The sequence below is a fragment of the Manacus candei genome, unplaced genomic scaffold (genome assembly GCF_025592945.1).
Source record: "Manacus candei isolate 608988 ecotype Guabito, Panama unplaced genomic scaffold, ASM2559294v1 h1tg000050l, whole genome shotgun sequence".
Taxonomy (NCBI): Eukaryota; Metazoa; Chordata; class Aves; order Passeriformes; family Pipridae; genus Manacus; species Manacus candei.
This window is the reverse complement of record NW_026138098.1, coordinates 2,175,013-2,192,908: the sequence shown is the minus strand read 5'-3', so window position 1 is coordinate 2,192,908 and position 17,896 is coordinate 2,175,013. Positions and strand designations below refer to the sequence as shown.

The 17,896-nt window shown below is 42.3% G+C and overlaps 1 protein-coding gene across 3 annotated transcripts in view; it reads right to left on the bottom strand.

Moving 5' to 3' along the window:
- PLPP4 (phospholipid phosphatase 4) overlaps positions 1-17,447 on the bottom strand; it is a 51,545-nt gene extending 34,098 nt beyond the window's left edge. The window contains exon 1 of one of the 3 annotated variants that reach the window (XM_051800424.1): positions 16,729-17,447. In XM_051800424.1, the coding sequence (XP_051656384.1) occupies positions 16,729-16,784 (56 nt within the window). In that variant the 5' untranslated portion in view covers positions 16,785-17,447. Of the gene's footprint in view, positions 1-15,953; positions 16,221-16,728 lie in introns of those variants that run through there. The other 2 variants (XM_051800423.1, XM_051800422.1) reach the window with 2 other exon arrangements.
- Positions 17,448-17,896: the final 449 nt, after the last annotated feature.

The following is a 17,896-nucleotide window of genomic DNA, read 5'->3' as shown; positions in this document are numbered from 1 at the left end:
ATTATTTGTGTGGGTACCTTTCATCATGCACTGAGAGGGAAAGCAGGAATTGTGATCTCTGACTGTATTAAGATTCAAAAACCTTTTATGGCTGCATAATTTGTCTCACTTCATTTAAACCACACTCCTTTTTCCACAGTCCTTCACTGTTCTTTAAGTTTTTAGGCTTTGAAGTCATAACAGACTTCCTGGGAAGTTTGGCCTTTGCTCTGCATTGCTCATTTCAGGTCTGGTTTATTGGCACTCAAAGAAAGGCTGTGGAAAGAAGACACAGGGACCAGTTTTCTGCAGACTGGTCTCACCCAGTGAGCCCAGCCAGAACACAGAAGTGCAGCAGCCCAAAGCTTTTCTTAGTGTAAATTTTCCAAAGCCCAAGGGCTTTAAAGCTCTCCTGTAATACCAGGTTTTATACCAGTAACAGGCACATCCACTGACTCTGTAAGGAGAAAAAGCTCAAAGCGATTTTTAAAGCAGAGTAAAATTAAACCATACTTATATATGCAACTCTCCCCAGTGAAGATGAGTCCTCAAATCCAGCCAGGTCAGCTATTTCCTAAATACAGTCTTACTCAGTCTTCTGGGTCTGGGGAAATCCTCCTTTTCTCCCTTCTGAGGGCTGACCTGCTGCTCTTTGTTTCTCCCTGTGCTCTCAGATCTCAGCATCAGCTCCAGTTTCCAGCCACACTCCTGCCCACGGGGGGTTGCAACTGGATCACCTTTAGAGGTCTCTTCCAACCCCAAATTTCCTGTGATTTTCTGACCCCCTTCACCTGAGGACAGCCAGACTCCCACCAGACAGAGTACAAAAAAGCCCAACTGGCCTCTCCTTTCCTTTCCTAAAGGAAAACAACAAATCTGAGGACCAACCATGTCAAACACGCTCTTGTCACTTGTAACAATGGTTATTTTTCCTTCACTGACCTCCATGGACAACAAGATTACCCTGGAAGCTTAAGGAGCCTGGTATTGCAAGGAGAATATTTGCTGTTATACTCAGCTCCTTCAAATCCAGAGTCTGACCCCGCTCCCCAAAGAAGGTGCAAGGGGAGCTTCAGAAGTGTCAAAACACTTTGTTTCGGTGTTTTTCAGAAAGAAAAATCGAATTTTTTAAGTTTAAAACTTCATTTTTTTTTTAAGTTTAAAAAAACAATGGCTTGTGCAAGACATGAAAGTGGAAGACATTTCTAAAGAACAGTTCCAGGAAATAAACAACTTCATATATGAAAAATTCATTTTACACTTCTCTCTTCAACTAGAAAAATAAAGGTCAAATCCCAAACCATGCAAGCAACTTTGCTTCTAAATTTCAGCTAAAAATATATTATTTTTTGTTTCAGTCTTTAAAGATATTGATGGCAATATAGAGAAGCAATTAACTGCTGGTTGAAAGGGTTCAGTTGCTGAGCAGGGTCACAGGCCTGGGTATGATGCACTGTCATAAGATTTAATGCCTTTGAGAGCAAAATAACAGATGTGCTAATGAGATGAAACTATAATAAATAATAGAAATAATATCTGATTTCAGTTGAGGACTGATTTCCTGATTAATACATACTCATCCGTACTCATATAAAGAATGAGTAATTTCAACAAATCTATCAATGACAGTAATCATTATTATTATTTGATGTAACAAGTTTTGTATCCACTACATATATAAATCTGATTATGTATTCATTTATCTCTTCGGCTTTTGTTCTGAATGTCTTCCAAGAACAGTGTTCAAATATGCTGAAACAAATGAAAAAAAAAAAAATCCTGAAAATGGGTAAAATAATTTCAAAATCACTATTGAAGGAGAGAAAAAAAATAGATGCAGAAGGCTGCAGATCCCATCTGTGTGAACAACACAGAAATAGAAAGTAAACAGTTAAAGCAAAGTGACTGTATAAAAAGAAATCACTTTTTTTTTTTTATCTTCTGAAAGAGCTCAACAGCTAATTAAATTTTTATGCCAAGACTCATAAGAGAACAATTCTCTTCTTTTTTAAAGCTTCACCAATGGGTGACTGGATATGAGATTTCAGTAGCTTGAAGGCAATTCCCCTTGTACTCTATTAAACAGTCATGAGGACACACTGGTTTCTGAGCTGCCTGACACTTGGTGATTTATGTTCCTTCATCCCAACCCAAAGCACAGTCTATCACTACTCCTGAGCCAGCACAAGCTTGTTTAAATGACTGGATCCTACTAGAAATGATTGTATTCCTCAGATAAAGACAGCTGATTTCTAGACATTTTCTATTATGGCTGGAACTACAAACCCAGCCACAGAACGTCCCCTGGTAGCAGGTGGGCAAAAAAAAACAACTTACTTTGTATTAGTACATAAAGAATTAGTCTTAGGTTTTTGGCCTGAGATTTTCTTCAGATTTACCTATTTGTCCAACACTTTTAACAGTTTAACAGGCACGATTTTGAACACTTCAGCCTGATGATATTTATGTTTCGGGCATAAAAGGACTTCCATGAACTTCAAGAGCCTTTAACTGTGACTTTCAAAGCAAGCTAAGGGAAACAGGAGCCCTAATTCCATTAAAAACATCCCTGAGCAGCAGGTGCCTGAGTCTCTGCAGTTGCTTTGGACAAATCCCAGGTTCATTAGCTTCATTTCCATTTAACAGCACGGAGCCCTTTTAAGATCATTTCATGCAAGCACCACATCACAGCCAGACCCAGGTAAAAGTGCATGGAAGTTTTGTGATAATATGGACTAATAATACTTTTTGGGGGGGATTTTTTATGAAACCATTCACTGGTAAGTGCATGAATCAAACATTACATAAATATCTTGACCACTGCCTGGCCCTCAGCAGCACAGCCCTCAGCTGGTGGGCAGGGGGAGAGTGGGAACAGGGAATTTTTGCCTTTTACTTTGTCCCTTGCAGACAAGGCTTTTCCCAAGTGACAATCCCTGAGAGGACAGAGCAGTACATATGGGATGGTAAGAAGAGAAGGAACATGAACTCGAGGGAGCCGGGATTTCCAAGAAGTAAAAACAGGGGATAAAGACAAGATAAGAGATATTTAACAGTGCCACAAGAAATTAATTTAGAAGAACTATAGTTTGAAAGTAAAAAAAAGGATTACTTCTCCTTTCTTCTTGGACTCTTTTTGAAAGAAAGGAGAAACTTAATCTAATGTAATATATTATTTTACTGCAGAAGAAATAATTAAGTTTATATATATATATATATATATGGTGTACCTGCCGTGTTAAATTGTGCAACAGGTTGTTCTGACACGAAAACTGCGTGGTTGTGAGCAGTGTCAGGGGTGCTGGAGTTGTCAGCAGGGCTCTGTGTTGCTTGGCCTATTTACAGTGTATTTACACAACACAGAACTCAGTGAGGGATTCTCACACAACAGATTCACAGCCCCAAACTTTTGAAGGAAGAGCCATAAAACACAACACATCATCAGGCACCACAGCTGAGAAGATAAGAAAATTATATCCTCAAAGCCAGAATTTGCTTTAGGGGTTTCCCACAAGTGATTTAGGCTAAACAGAACCTAAACACACATCAGCTGTGTACACTGCATTGAACACAGTTTATCCACATCCTCTTTGCTCACATTTAAATCCAGGACTGCAGCTTACCCATTCTGAAACATGCTTAGAGTGGAAAATGCCTTCATGTCATGCTGTCTGATATACCTGGAGAGAACAACTTATTTCCATGCCATGAGAAAACCTAGGCTTGTTTATTCCCTAGAGGTAATATTAAAGAAAAAAAAAATGTAACTTCTTGGTGGTTATTTCACAAACTCCTGCCAAGACAGACAAAATATGAAAAGCTTGAAGTGGTGTGTGGCTGGAATGCAGAATTCACAGAACTGAAGCAGAGAGGAGAGTGATGAGGTGAGATAACAATGCCTGTGGTTTGTCCCCATCATCCTGCTCCCCACGGAGCTGGAGGAGTTCAGGTTCTGCAATGCTGCTGTCTGTGCACATCAGCACAATGAGACAGCTTTGTGCCAGCTCAGAGGTTACCTTAAGGAAAGAGATGTGAGACATTTAATATCTAAAGTAATCTGGGAAATCCACAGCTCCTCAGCCATCAAGAAGGGGTACAAAAATAGGGCCAAGACTCAATTATTAATGAAGAAGTGCAGTTTCACCAAGGAAGAAGCTACCATGAATTAAAAATATAACTTCAACAACATAAACTTTAGTTGGATAGAAGAAACTTTCCCTGTGGTTAAGGCACAACACTGGGTATCAAGAGATTTGATGTTTTCTGCCACTGTTTCCCAAAGGTAGGGAAAACCATTCCAGCAGGAAGTGTCAGTGCCAGTAGCAAAGCAAGACTCCTAATGCTCCAGTTTGCTCTGGCCTGGTACTTAGAGATGCCAAGTACACCCTGCTGGCTGGCAAACATTCTGGTAGGAAAGGAAGAGCTTTAACAGAAGAGCTCCACAGAAATCAAAGAAAAGAGTTATTTAAAAAATATATTCGAATTTATATTGCAACAGATGCTGAATGCAAACGAAGTGTGTACATCAGAACAGAAACCAATGTTTTATCAGTTTTATTCTTCATAGGCTTTTATGGAAATGTGCTATTGCAAACATCATTTTAGCTGCACTAAAATCAATTAAGGAATGTACACTCACACTGACATGGAAGCAGCTGCATCAATAAATTATCTCTACCTTCTTAACAGTCAAAAACTTGTTTCCCAGTACAATGCCATGCAGTGTATATACCTACTATTTCTGATTAACAATGTACAATCCTGATATAAAGCTTTATGGGGTTTGAGTGTCCTGCAGGATACAGAGTAGTTAATATCCAGCAGGAACACCCAAAAAAGAAAATTCAGAAGCGTTTTTATTGCCACAGAAATGAGATCTGATGCCTCTTTTAATTTGTCTGTAGGTACAAGTATTTATAAAGGCTGGGAGGAGTCTTGGCAAGAAAAAAGGTTGCAGGAGGCATTTTTCATTCAGTCCCTATTCAGTGCCCAGTACACCTGTGGGAACAGGGCAAGTTCATAGATCTTTTATAACTCCTCTACTTTTGAGAAGCCAAAACCAAAATCTTTATACCACTTTCTATAACATTTGATACTCTGATCTGAAAGTATACAGCTTTCCCCCACTTTTAATTCAGTGGGTGCACTTTTATCCAGAGAGGAGCCAAATGTCAATGGAATTAAATCCTGGGACTGATAAAGACAAAGGGGAAGAGCAATTGTTTTGGTTTTCTTATTTAAGATCACTGGCAAGTAGATGACTGGTTCTTGAGGGCAGGTTTGGCTTCAGATGAGTCACTATGACTCGATGGAAAATATATCTGAATATTTTAAATTAGCTACCAATTGCAGTGTGACATTTAATTAGCACATATGCCCACGTTAGCCCTTCAGATATATGAGAAATCATTTTGATTAAGAAGGGATTGAAAATAAATTCTGATGCAGTTTTACAAATGCAGATATTACCACAGCAGTCATACTTCCCAGCTGTGCTGAAAAAGGGTTTTTTTAGTATTTTTCTTCACCTTCACTAGCAGGTTTCCCAGATTTGCCTCACACACCCATTGATTTTACAGACATATATCAGGGTATGAGCTCTCCCAAAGATCAATGGCCACTCTTTTTACTCTGACCCCAGTCAGGGTGACCTGTGCTATTACTGCTCCAACAAAACCAACCATGATGCAAGACAGGTTTTTCAACCAGGATGTGTTTAACCAGAGTCTGTGCCAGTCAGGGTCTCTGAATTACTGTTCCTAAATCTGCTACAGCACCTGACTTGTGCCACAGGTACCCACATTGAATCCCTACATGAACAGAAACAGGTTAAAACCTGACCCAAAACTTCTGCTCAGATTTTATCTTCCTTCTTGTGCCTTCTGAATTCAAGAAACAATATGAGCTGCAAGAATCAGCAAGGAGGCAACAGCTGAGGAGTCCTGGTTCAGCTGAAAGCTCAGATCTTGAACTAAAACCAATATAGATTCACAACAGGAGTCCTGCAGCTTATATATCTCATTTCTATGTTATTTCATATGTCCTCAGAATACCTGTATGAAATAGTGAATGAACAGTCTTTTGAAAAGCTGAAAAACAAAGAACAGCCTGGAGTTTTAGAACCTAATGTTAGTTTTCTTAGTAGCACTTAAATTGTATTTCTACTGTTTTCTCAAGCTCTGGCATTTGAACTCCCTCTAAGTAAACAATTTCTTTCTTGTGACATAATTTAAAGCTAAGAGGAAAGGGAAAGGACTATCTGAGCATGCATGAACAGCCCAAGAACAAGGAGTTTGTGCACCTGAAAGAATCCCTAACCTTCCAATCCATATGTTCTCCTTGCTTAGGGGCTGAGCACTTTGAAAGCAAGTAACACTAAATATCACTGAGCATCCTTATTGCCACTGTGAGGTGACTGACTTTAGAAAACTCTCACATTCAGTGGGATTAAAAATGGCTTTCCAGGCAGGAAACTACTTAACTCGTTTAGATACACCTTTCCACCATCTTATCTTCCTGAAAGAAGAGGAATATTTGGGAATGAGCAAGGTGAAAGGAAGGAAAGAGGGGAGAGCTGGTCATGCTGCATTGCAGCTTTGAACAGAGGAGCAGGAACCAAGGGTGGCTATACTGAAACAGGAAAAAAAAAATCACTGCAAAATGACTCAAAGTCACATATTTTGGCTTGGTTTTAACTTTTGAAACTTTCTGTGACCTGAGATTGAAGGTGATCTTTGCTTTCCGGTCAGCAGAACATCAAAGAAACCCTTCTGAAACAAAAACCATCTTTGGTTTGGCGTTTGGCCGCTCCTGAGGTGAAAAAGCAGCTCAGCCCTTGTGACCCCTGCTCACAGGGAGCACTGGGGCACTCCAGGCACAAGGCAAACAGGTCAGAGCTGCTCCTCACTGTGTCAGGGTGCAGAACTTAGGTAACCCAGCACAGCTGCAGTGCTGTAACACAGAGTTTTACACAAATAACAGGTACCAACAAAGTGAAGACTATTGGTTCCTGCTTTCGTTGCATTATCTCTCATTTTAGTTAATAAAAAACGTGATTTATGGTATCAGTTGTTGCCTCTGGGCTCTGTTTTTATTAAATATACTCTACGATACAAAATATTCCACAAAAGCCATTTTAATGTGTGTTTGGGGAGGAGAAAGCAGAAGGAAAGCAAATGTTCAGTATAGGAACACTGGTGTAGCTGTTAGAAGTGTCAAAGCTGGCAGCTGTACATGATCTTAAAATGAAAACCAGAATTCATATTACAGGCTTCAATCAACTAAGCACATATCTGAATAATGAACCAACACCCGAGGGATGCAATCTCAATAAAAGGGAGGATTAAGTAGTATCAAAAAAATTGTCCAAAAAAAGGTGACCAAACACATTTTCAGACCATTTTTTTGGATTAAAAATTCAGGAGCTCATAAGGAAGCAGGAGAGAGGAGAAATACTGAGGCCCAGTCTAGAAGGCTCCAGCAAGAGTTTCTTTGTGTGAAATTAAAACATTCATTGTTGTTCAAACATAAGCATAGCATCTTAACCCAAACTGAAATGAAATATTTTGTTTGGGCATCCATTCAACTTGCTTAAATAAAAAAATGCATTTTAAAATAAAACACTTCGGTATTAATTCCGAGACACTTTTTTTGGCCAAGTTATTTAGTAAATGTAATACAAATTTACAAGTTTGTTCCAGTTTTTCCTTCACAGTTGCTGTGGGCAATGAGTTCCTTTTACTGTTGGGATAAAAAAAACCATGATCTGCTTAATTATATTCACAATCAAATCCAACTATATTAAAATCACTCAACCCAAAAAGAACTTGTATGAGTACTAAATGTTCCAGAGTATTAGTAATTATTTAAAAAAATAGTAAATTATAATTATGGGGAATAAGAACATCACTTTTTGCATTTTGTAGCACTCACTGAAGTCCAATAACAACAGTTACACTCCTGGAAAGCACCTTGGACAGCAGATGAAGGAAACTATTAATGTTCTCTCTGCAGGCTGTGAGAGCACAGACAGGCTATTAGACCTGCTCTCCCATTAGTGAAAATTGGCAGCTAATGAAAATATAACACTTTATATCAAATGATCCTCTCCTCTGTTGTTTGCCACTTGCCAGGCTCTCACCACACAGGCCACAAATCCTTCAGAACTGAACTATTTCTGAGCTATCATTTGCACCTCCATTATATCATTTACACCTCCATCACACACCCTGAAGAAGCAGAAAAACTCTGCACTCTATACAGGGTAAAATGTTGACCTGCCAAGACTGCAGAGTAAAACATTTCACCTAATCTAGGATTTCATTTTCCCCCCAGTCTCATCAATGCAGAATATTTAGCACACAGACTCTGGCATCACTCAGCTTCTGTTCAGTGTTTGCTGAAGTTTTCTCCAAATAACTTCATATTGGTGCTGCTGTTTCCTCCTCTGCCCATCATGACGAGTCAAAAATCAAGACATTTTGCTATAATGTCTTTAAACTTTTCCCTGCACACTGGGAAAGTTTCAGGCAGTATAAACCTCAGGCCACTAAGCTGATTTTTTTTTACAAGACCACCCAGTCTTGTCTCCTCACAACAAAGCAAAACCTGGTGTAAAATACACTCAAGACACTTCAGTGTAACTTGCTTTTTAAAATTTCCATTGGTGGAGGATTCTACACGTGCCTCAGGCACTCTATCACAGCACTGGAGTCCTCACAATTAGTTGGTATTTCCCCACGTTCAGACCAAGTTTCCCTTGTTACAATTTTAAAAATCTTTTCTTTCTGTGCAATTCCCAGCTTGTCTTCTTCACACATCTTTATGGAGCTGCTTACATGTGAAAATTACTGCCACGTCCCCTCAGATTTCTAGATTAATCAGCTCAATTATTTCCACATTTTCTCAGAAAAACATGTTTTCTACACCACTCTTACCATCTCCCTCACTCCCCCCCAGCTCTCTGGAATTCACATACATAATTAATCTTAATCATCCACTTACTATGAAAACACCAGTTGTCAACCCTCTTACTCTACCCTACAGCAAAACAATTTCCACTTATGCATTTTATCTATAGGCACTTTTAATTAGAAGTCAGTGGTATTTTAACAGGGAAAATATTTAGCCATTTGGATGGTAAAACTGTTTTGTAATGCAGAGAAACAAACAAATGCAATACCCAGTGATGGCAGCAATCTGATTTTCAACAGAGAAATAGTCTTAATCTATTTTTCTTTTTTACAGAATCATCTCAATCCTTGACAGAGTTTCTTGCAGAGCTTTCAGACTTTGTCCTTTAATCCTTGCCAATATGGATGTGGCACTCAAGCCTCCCCTGTTCAGTGTCAGCACGGCCCTTACTGCGCAAAAAAAGTTACAAGACACACTAAATATAATCCTTGATCCACTTTTAGCATCAAGAATTCTGTCAGCTCTTTCCAAGTACTCACTTTTCAAAGTCAGTGACAGACTGGGAGACCATAAAGATCTTGATTTACTGTGCCAGATGAGTGCATTCTCAGCAAAAAGATCATACCTGTATTAAAAGTCTTTCCCATCAGAAACACAGTTGTGTCCTATCTTGACTGTGCTTAGGTCAAAGTATATAAAAATCAATTTATTAAAGAAAAATTTCCCCTATGAGAGCCCCATCAGTCTCAGTAGCAGTCTCACTATAAAACACCCTCAGTCGGGCTAGAAGCAAATAAATACACATGTCAAAGTCTGTGAGTAAATAGGATTCAACAAGAAGAGACACAAAGTCACCATTTACTCCTCAAAAACTCTGGAGCAGATGCTTTGGCATTTACAATAACATCCTTTTTTAGCGTGTATTCAGCTGTGAGTTTAGCCATGGAGATCCCAGCCTATTAGCAGGACAATTAGAATTCCTGCCATTAAATCCCCTTCCAGCTTCCCTTCCCCCCCTCCCACGGGACTCGGGGAAGACAAATGAAATAAATTTGTTCCACAATCTGAAAGTATTGATACAACAGTCTGTAAAAACAGTTTATCTCTGCACTGACCAAAATCTGCACAAAAAGACAAGCATATTTTCTCCTGAATAACTGTTAGCAAAGTCAGTAAAATCATACCCTAATAAATACAATATGAAAATGATGGAAACAGAAGCTTTGACAAAGTGGAACACCAAGTATCTGAACACCAGGTTGACCCTGAGTGGATGCCAAGTACCCACCAGAGCCACTTCATCCCTCCCCTCCTCAGCTGGATGGGGGAGAGAAAATACATCCAAAGGCTCTTGGATGGAGATGAGAACAGATGGAGATCATTCCACAGTTACCACCCTGGGCAAAATAGCCTTGAGGGGGGGGAAACCAGTCTAATCACAGCAGAAAAACGAGAAAATAAAATCTAAATCTCAAAATACCTTCCCCCCCCTCCCTACCTTCTCCCAGCTTTACTCTGATTTTCTCTCCCTCCTCGCCTCCGGTGGGGAACGAGGGCTGTGATCACATCATCCCATGTTGGCTCAGCAGTTCCTTCCTCCTCACACTCCTTCCCTGCTCCATGCTGAGGTCCCTCTCCCAGGGCCAGTTCTCCATGAACTCTCCATGAGTCCTTGCCCAGGGCTGCAGTTCTCCATGAGCTGCCCCAGGAGGGTCACAAGTCCTGCCAGCAAATCTGCCTCCCACATCAGGGCAGGCACAGGGTTCTTTGGTTGGGTGCTTCATATATTACACCAGGTAGAATAAATACTTAGGGCCTTTTGTTTTTACAGTAACCTGTCAAGGACACAGTGCTGAGCACAGTTAAAATTCAGGTTACTCTGTGATATATCAGCTACATTCAGGAGCTCCATGTCTGACTCTCCCATCACTTCAAAGGTACCACAGACTCTGCTGAGCACTGGAACAAGTCTGTTGCTTGCCACTGGAGCTCAATATGCAACCTTTGATATGTGTTCTCAGATCCTGAGCACCAAAGAGGCTGTCTTTTTTTATAGCAGGTCTTTCCCTTAACTGTTTGTTAACCCTAGTCAGTGAACTAGACTTCAACCTGTGCCACAAAACTGAATCTTTCCCTCATTTTAACATGTCAATTATGGTTTACAACAGTGCACCTATTTTGAAACAGGTTAGCAAACATCTTAGTGTTCTCATTTCTTATTATCATTACTAGCTATGAAATATGAGAAATAAAAATATTATTTTTATAAGTGTATCGCGAAGTTGTAAGAAATTCAAGTCCCAGACTGGGACTGGGTGTCAGGGACTTTTTTGGCCAGGTAAAAGAAATATAAAAATTCCTAAAAATTAAAATCTTTCGGGGCCATGTGAGAATTTTGTACACAGGGGGTTTTCTCTCTTTCAGCTAAGAACAAAGGAAGGTCCATAATTTTTGACAGAGGATGTCCAGCGGCCAATGGAAAGAAGGGAAAGCCCCTTTTCAGAGAAAAGAAACCTTTTTAGGCAGAAATGAATATATCAAACTTATCTGAAAAGGGTGGGGATTTTGTGAAACTATAAAATGTATGGAAATTAAACTAAAAGTGTCTCTTTCCCCAGAAACTTGGTGTGAGAAAGACCCAATGCGTTGAATAAATTCTTCCTTGTTTCTTTGTTCCTTGAGTTTATGCCATCTTTCTAAATTTAAAAAGAGGAATATTTCCCACAAAACCAACACTGAAAAAGCTCTGAAGTTGTTCAAGGACATTGGCTACCTCCCAACACAGAATTTATCAATTAAGTGAAGGAAGGGTGAGCAAAAGAAGTATTACTCTCACTTTCTTGGTGAGAAATTAGGGTACACAGAAATGAAGTCCAAAACTGTTTGGATCAGAAGCCAAAACTCAGGTTCCAAACCAGGTCAGAATTATCAGATATTCAAATTGAGAAGGTAGGACACAAAAAGACCAAGCAGCTCAGGTGGCCAAACACCTACTTCACTTGGAAACCTTCAGCTATAGAGCCCAGGCTTAAAAGGTGCTTTCAATTCCTGGTCCAACTGATTTGTGTAATTTTGCAGGGTTTGAGTCAGAGTGAGGTAATAAATCTGAATGTCTCAGACTGGTGATTTCTTCTCAGTCTATTTTGTGTGTGTTCCCTACAGATCTCCAGCTCCTCATGATTCTCAGCTCAGTCTATCCTCCAAACATCCAGTCAACATGAGAGAGAAAAGGCAAGCACAGTCTGTGAGAAGAGCAAAGCCAAACTGCAGCATTGTAGAATTTCCTCAGGTGATTGATTTTCTGTCTGTGTTAACAAGACAATATTTAGTGTCATTTATAAGGGCAACGTATCCACAATATCCAGATCACCACTCCAGGACAAAGAGAGCTACCTAAAAGAACTTTCCATGCTAAATTATTTCATGCATATTCATAACTTGATTAAAATCTTAACACTGTAAACATGCAGAGAAACGGTTTTTATTTACTTACACCAGAATCTGACCATGGCCCACACACAGAACATGTCAGCATCAGTCAATCCTGCAAACTCACATGTGTGTGATGTATACATGTGTTTACCTGCAGATAAACATTTATTCCCAAGGGAGGCTGCTAATGAGACTGTGCTGTAGGGAAGATATCCAATTACTCTAAATGACATTCATATTTTAGTCACATCACATGCCCTGAAGAGCTCGAGGTTGGGTGAAGAAATCCCTGAAACACTGTCTTTTTAATCAATTAGCTCTCAAAACATCAGCAATATGAGGTTGACAAGTCATTGGGTTAAATATACCACAGCACACCCAAATTCCAGCTTCCTACCAAGAGACAATGGTGTGGCCTTCTAAAACTTTTCAAACAGATGCACAAAGTTTTCCTTGCAAGAGATACCTAAAAGAGACCATCGTGTATTTTGCTAAGAAACAAAGACATCCCTCAGGCTCACTCTGAGCTACCACTCATTGAATTCTTTTGAGGACAGATAAAAAAACATTGTTTTAAGGGCATCACTCCTGTGTAAAAATACCAGACTTGCTCACAAATCCTTTTACAACTGGCTTATCTTAAAAAAAACACCAAGTCAGTCAAAACAATTTGCTTCCCTCAATCATCCTCTAAGTGACAAATGCCACTGGGCACGTGGATCAGATGAAAGATTGGCCACTTTTACCATGTTTTAGCATTAATCAAGCATCTTAAGATGCTCCAGGTCATAGAAATAAGTACAGAAATTAAGAAAACAGAGATGCAAGACTCAAATTCAATCATTCTTCAAATTAGCACTGGATATTTTCCGTAAACAGAGTACATCCTCATAGTTATTATATTAAACAATAGACCATTTCTACTTCTGAAACTTTACGTCAAAAATTTCACTTCTAAAAAAAAATTCAGTTCTGTACTCACATATAGTTATTGACAAACAAAAACCTAAACAAAAATATGAAGTGAGAATTGATTAAAGCCAAGGTTTCATTGAAAAATATTCCGTTATGCAGTTTCAAATAACAACATAATGGTCAAATTATAGGATCAGAATTTTCTTCACCTAGAAAGTAGCAAATCATCCACCTTCCATCAAATCACTTCAGCCCAGTCAAAGGTGCAAGGCTACATATTTTGTAAACTTAAAATTATTTTTTAATGTTAAGGAATTGGGAAAAACCGTGAGGCAGAACAGAAATCTCTCCTCGCAGCTTGTAAGGTGTACCTTGAGAGCTATTTTGCTGAAGGTACTCAACCAATTACATATTTACCTCCCCAGTCAAGTGTGCATTAAGCATATTTTTGACTGCAGCCACTTGTGTTTGGGTTTTGGGTGTTTGTTGTTTGGGGCAGGAGTTTTGTTTAACTCCTGCTTCTCAATTTCAGGCAGCTGTAGTTCTTCTAATACATCTCTCCTAACTAATCCCTCCTTCAATACCAGTAAATCCTGAGGGCTAAAATGCCCTTCAGCACAGATCTCTCTAAATGCACAGAAGCCCGAGTTGCTAAATTTCAATGCCTAATCCGGTCTTTAACAGCTAAGTGAACACTTAGCAACTGCCAAGAACACGTCTAGAACCGACTCAGTTGTTATCATTATCCTCCCTAAACGTCTGTAGAATTCAACCCAATCAACACACAGCCATCAAAAGCGTGTGGTACTTCTATGGCTGTTCATTTGCACGATGAAAGATATCTTAAATCATAAGTATAGGTTTCTGCCCTTGGTGGAAGGATTAAAGTTGGTAATTGTGGCAACTGGAGGAAAAAAAAAGGCCAGTCTTTAGTATAGAAAACATGGTTGTTGTTGCTGTAAAACACATCCCAATTGGCAATACATTCCATTTCAGCAATCAGCAACAGAGTTTCCACACCTCCATTTTTATGGAAGGACATTTATCACCAAGCAAGGCTACAACATGGAATATGCACCTTGATTCTTTTGCATTCTATGGTACAAAACATGCCAGTATCTTACTCTGAGTTATATGAATTGTTAGGCTGAAGCTAAAAGACATCTGGGAGGCACAGATGGTTCACGACTGTCAGATGGATGTGGAACCATTACCTTCAAGGTCAGCCTTCTAACACCACAAAGGTTGGTAAGGGCCCAAAGTCATCAACACTTTATCAGAATGAGCTAATTCTCTTCTGTCCAGGTCCTCGTGGACAAATATCCGTGTCCCAGCTGGCAATCACAACAGGGATGAGCTCAGACCAACCTCCACTCATTTATGTTAATGGCATTCCTTTCCAAGGGAGGTGGAAAATGTGCAGCCTTTCCATTCCTAGAAATCTCTTCTGCAGTACAGCTCAGAGAGCTGCTGCCTGGATTCCAGTCCCAGGGCTTCCAAATTCACCAGTAAAAGTTCATTCTTGAAAAGATATTTCACTGAACTCAGTGCTCCATAAAAATCCTTGCACTGGCTGTGTATAAAGCCACAGGAAATACCATTTTTAAACCTCTGTAACATAATAGTTTCAAAACGTGAGTAACTGCCACTCAAGAAAACTGAGAGAACTACTGAGTATTATTTCAACAGCAAAAGATTACTTGAGTGTTAAGATTATCTGAATTATAAAGCTATTTTTTTTTTGTGTACTAGAGATTATATTCTCGGAACCATCGCAAGCAAATAAAGTGAAGTTCTTCATGGAACTAAACACCAACCTGAATTTAGAATACTACAGTGCTTAGTGCTTTTAATGAATGCTCTGAATGACCTACTGAAACATCAGAATTATTCCCCAGAATTCCAAGGAGGAAGAGCTGAGCTACATAAAAATGCTGGAGGTTTTTCCATAGGCATTTGCCATTCTTGGTGACTCTACCAAAAGCTTTTCCATCAGCTACCCTTCAATGCATTTTAGAACCACAGCATAAAGAGCAGTGAGAAGTACAGAACCTTTTAGAGAGGAAATAAAGACAGAAGAGAAGCATAACCAAGAAAGGATCCTTCAGATGGGATATGACTTACACATCATAGTAATAAGCATTACTGTGATGGTTCAGGTGATGAATTACACACACAATCATAATGAAGAGAAAGGTTCTGATGTAGCATCAGATCCTGAGGTCTTGGCTCACCCTGTAAGTCCATGTGTTCCAGAAAGGAGTTCTGTTGAGAGGAACAGGTCTCCTTTCAAAGTAAGATGCAACTGAACTGACAGATATCAAAGGTACCTTACAGGATTTTCAGGGTATCAAAATTTACCCCTAAAACGAAGATGATTCCACTTAACGAAACATGTTGTAAATCAAAGGATTACCACCAATATTCCAGAGAAATGAGCACTGAGGAAAAAATCAAGCACCAGTAAATTGGGCAAGTTCTTAATTAACCATGAGAGGTTCAGAAAGGACTCGCATCAAAGCATTCAGATTCCCCAGCTGTAAATCAGTCCCACAGCTTAACAGATATATCGCCTGCAGCTGTGACCAACAGCCCCCATCGTTAAGAAAACAAACAAGCAAACAACAAAATCTGATTTCCGTGATACTTCTGAGAGGCCACAAAGACTGACAACGCTCACCTTTAAACATTAAGCAACGGACATGCGAACTTACACAGAGAGGAACTTTTCTTTGCTCAAATGCACGCAGAACACAAACTGCCTGAGAGAAAGAAGCGGGCACCGCTCTGAAAGGCAAGGGGGGAGCCTGCCTGAAGTACACCCGGCAAAACAGCACGGAACTGCTTTCTGCTGAAAAAGGCAGAGAGCGTTCCTGCAGCGATAGCTGCACATCATTCGGCACCCAGATCTCCCTGACTTTCCTCCCCACACACCAGCGCGCGGATAAGCATTCCCAGAGCCAGCCAGCCACGTTCCATCATCTCCCGTTCAGCCCGAGCTCCTCGCTCAGCCCCAGCCCCAGCCCTGCAGCTCCCCGGCACAGGGTTCCCAGCGCGGGGCTCCCACTGCTTCCCCAGCCAGCTTTTGGGGTGCATTTACCGCCGAGCCAGCTGAGACCTCACAGCGCAAACCACAACCCCCCGAACCAAACCCGCAGCACGTTGGGGGGTCGCGGTGTTTTGGGGTTTTTTTGCACGCTTGTCTCCGGCAAAACCCCGAGGGGCGGAGAGAGCTCCCGGCTGCAATATTCCAAACCCCCCGCACCGCGGGGAGGAGAAGGGTGGCAGCTGCCCCTCGCTCGGGCATCCCCCGCGGGGTCCGCCTGAGCATCTGAGCCCCCCGGGGCGGCGCTGGTCAGGGGATGCAGGGGCTGCGGGATGCAGGAGATGCGGGATGCGGGACGGCATCCCAGCCCCACATCCCGCCCCGCTGCGAGGAGGGACCCGGGCACCGCGCGGCAGCGGAGCGAAGTTGCTGCGGGTACTCACACGAAGACCCCGAAGAGCAGCACCCGTATGCCGATCTCGATCGCCAGCTCCCGCATGGTGGGTCCCGGCGCGCTCCCGCAGCCCCCGCGGCGCCGCCTCTCATCCCCCGCCCGGCGACGGGGGCACCGGGGCAGCTGTGCCGCCTCACGCCGCCCTCCCGGTGCCCCGAGGGGCCGCGCAGAGCCCGAGGCAGAGCCAGAGGGAGAGGGAGAAGCAGAGGCAGAGCCCCGCCGGGCGCAGCCCCGGCCCCGCCATCCCGCGGCTGCCGCGCTGTGCGGGGCGGGCACTGCCGAGCGCCCGCACCGGGGGAGGGTCCCGGGCTCTAACGCCGTGTTCCCCCGTGCGGGGGCCGGGGATCCTGGGGATTTCCCCTCCCCTCCTCCCTTTCCCCGCCCCCGCGGCGCTGCGGAGCCGGAGCCGGAGCCGGAGCCGGAGCCGGAGCCGCGCCGTCCCGCCCGCCCCTCGGGGCTCCTTTGCGATGCCCTCGGCGGGGGCACTGCGGGCTCCGTGCCCGCCTAACGCCGGGAAGCAGCTCGGTGGGGCGCAGGGAGCGCTTTTCCCTGCCCCGTTTAGCGCAGCACTCGCCCATCCTTAGCTGGAGAGCCATTAACCCGTCGCCCATCGGTGCCCATCGCCTCCCACGGCACAGCCGGGTTCCAGCCCGGCTCCGGTGGCGGGCTGGGCAGGCGGTCCGCTCTTCATCGCGGACTCCTGCTGAAGCCCTGCGCTCCGAAAAGATGGAGAAACAAAAATTACACGGGGCTGGGGGGAGGGAGCACACCGCGCACAGGTAACATCAGGTATTCATGAAGACTTATCCTGCCGTACCAGGGGCAATTACGCACCAGACCACCCGTGCTGGCACCGAGCCCGGCCCATTTACTTTATCTTTGCATGAAGGATTAACAACGTTTGAACGCATTCTACAGGCTGTCCACCCTTCAGACATCTGTGCCATTTTAAACCCTGTTTCTCACTGTTAATGCAGATAACCCCAGCAGGTCACTCCTGTGTCACTTGGTCAGATTCTGCCCAATATTATGGCCCAATTATGTCAATGGTTCACTGTCCATTCCCAGAGCTGGGTCCAGCTCAACAAATGGGCAGAGGTTGTACTTATGACCTCAAATTGCTGTGATGGGAGAAAGTCAGCAAAACAACCATGGCA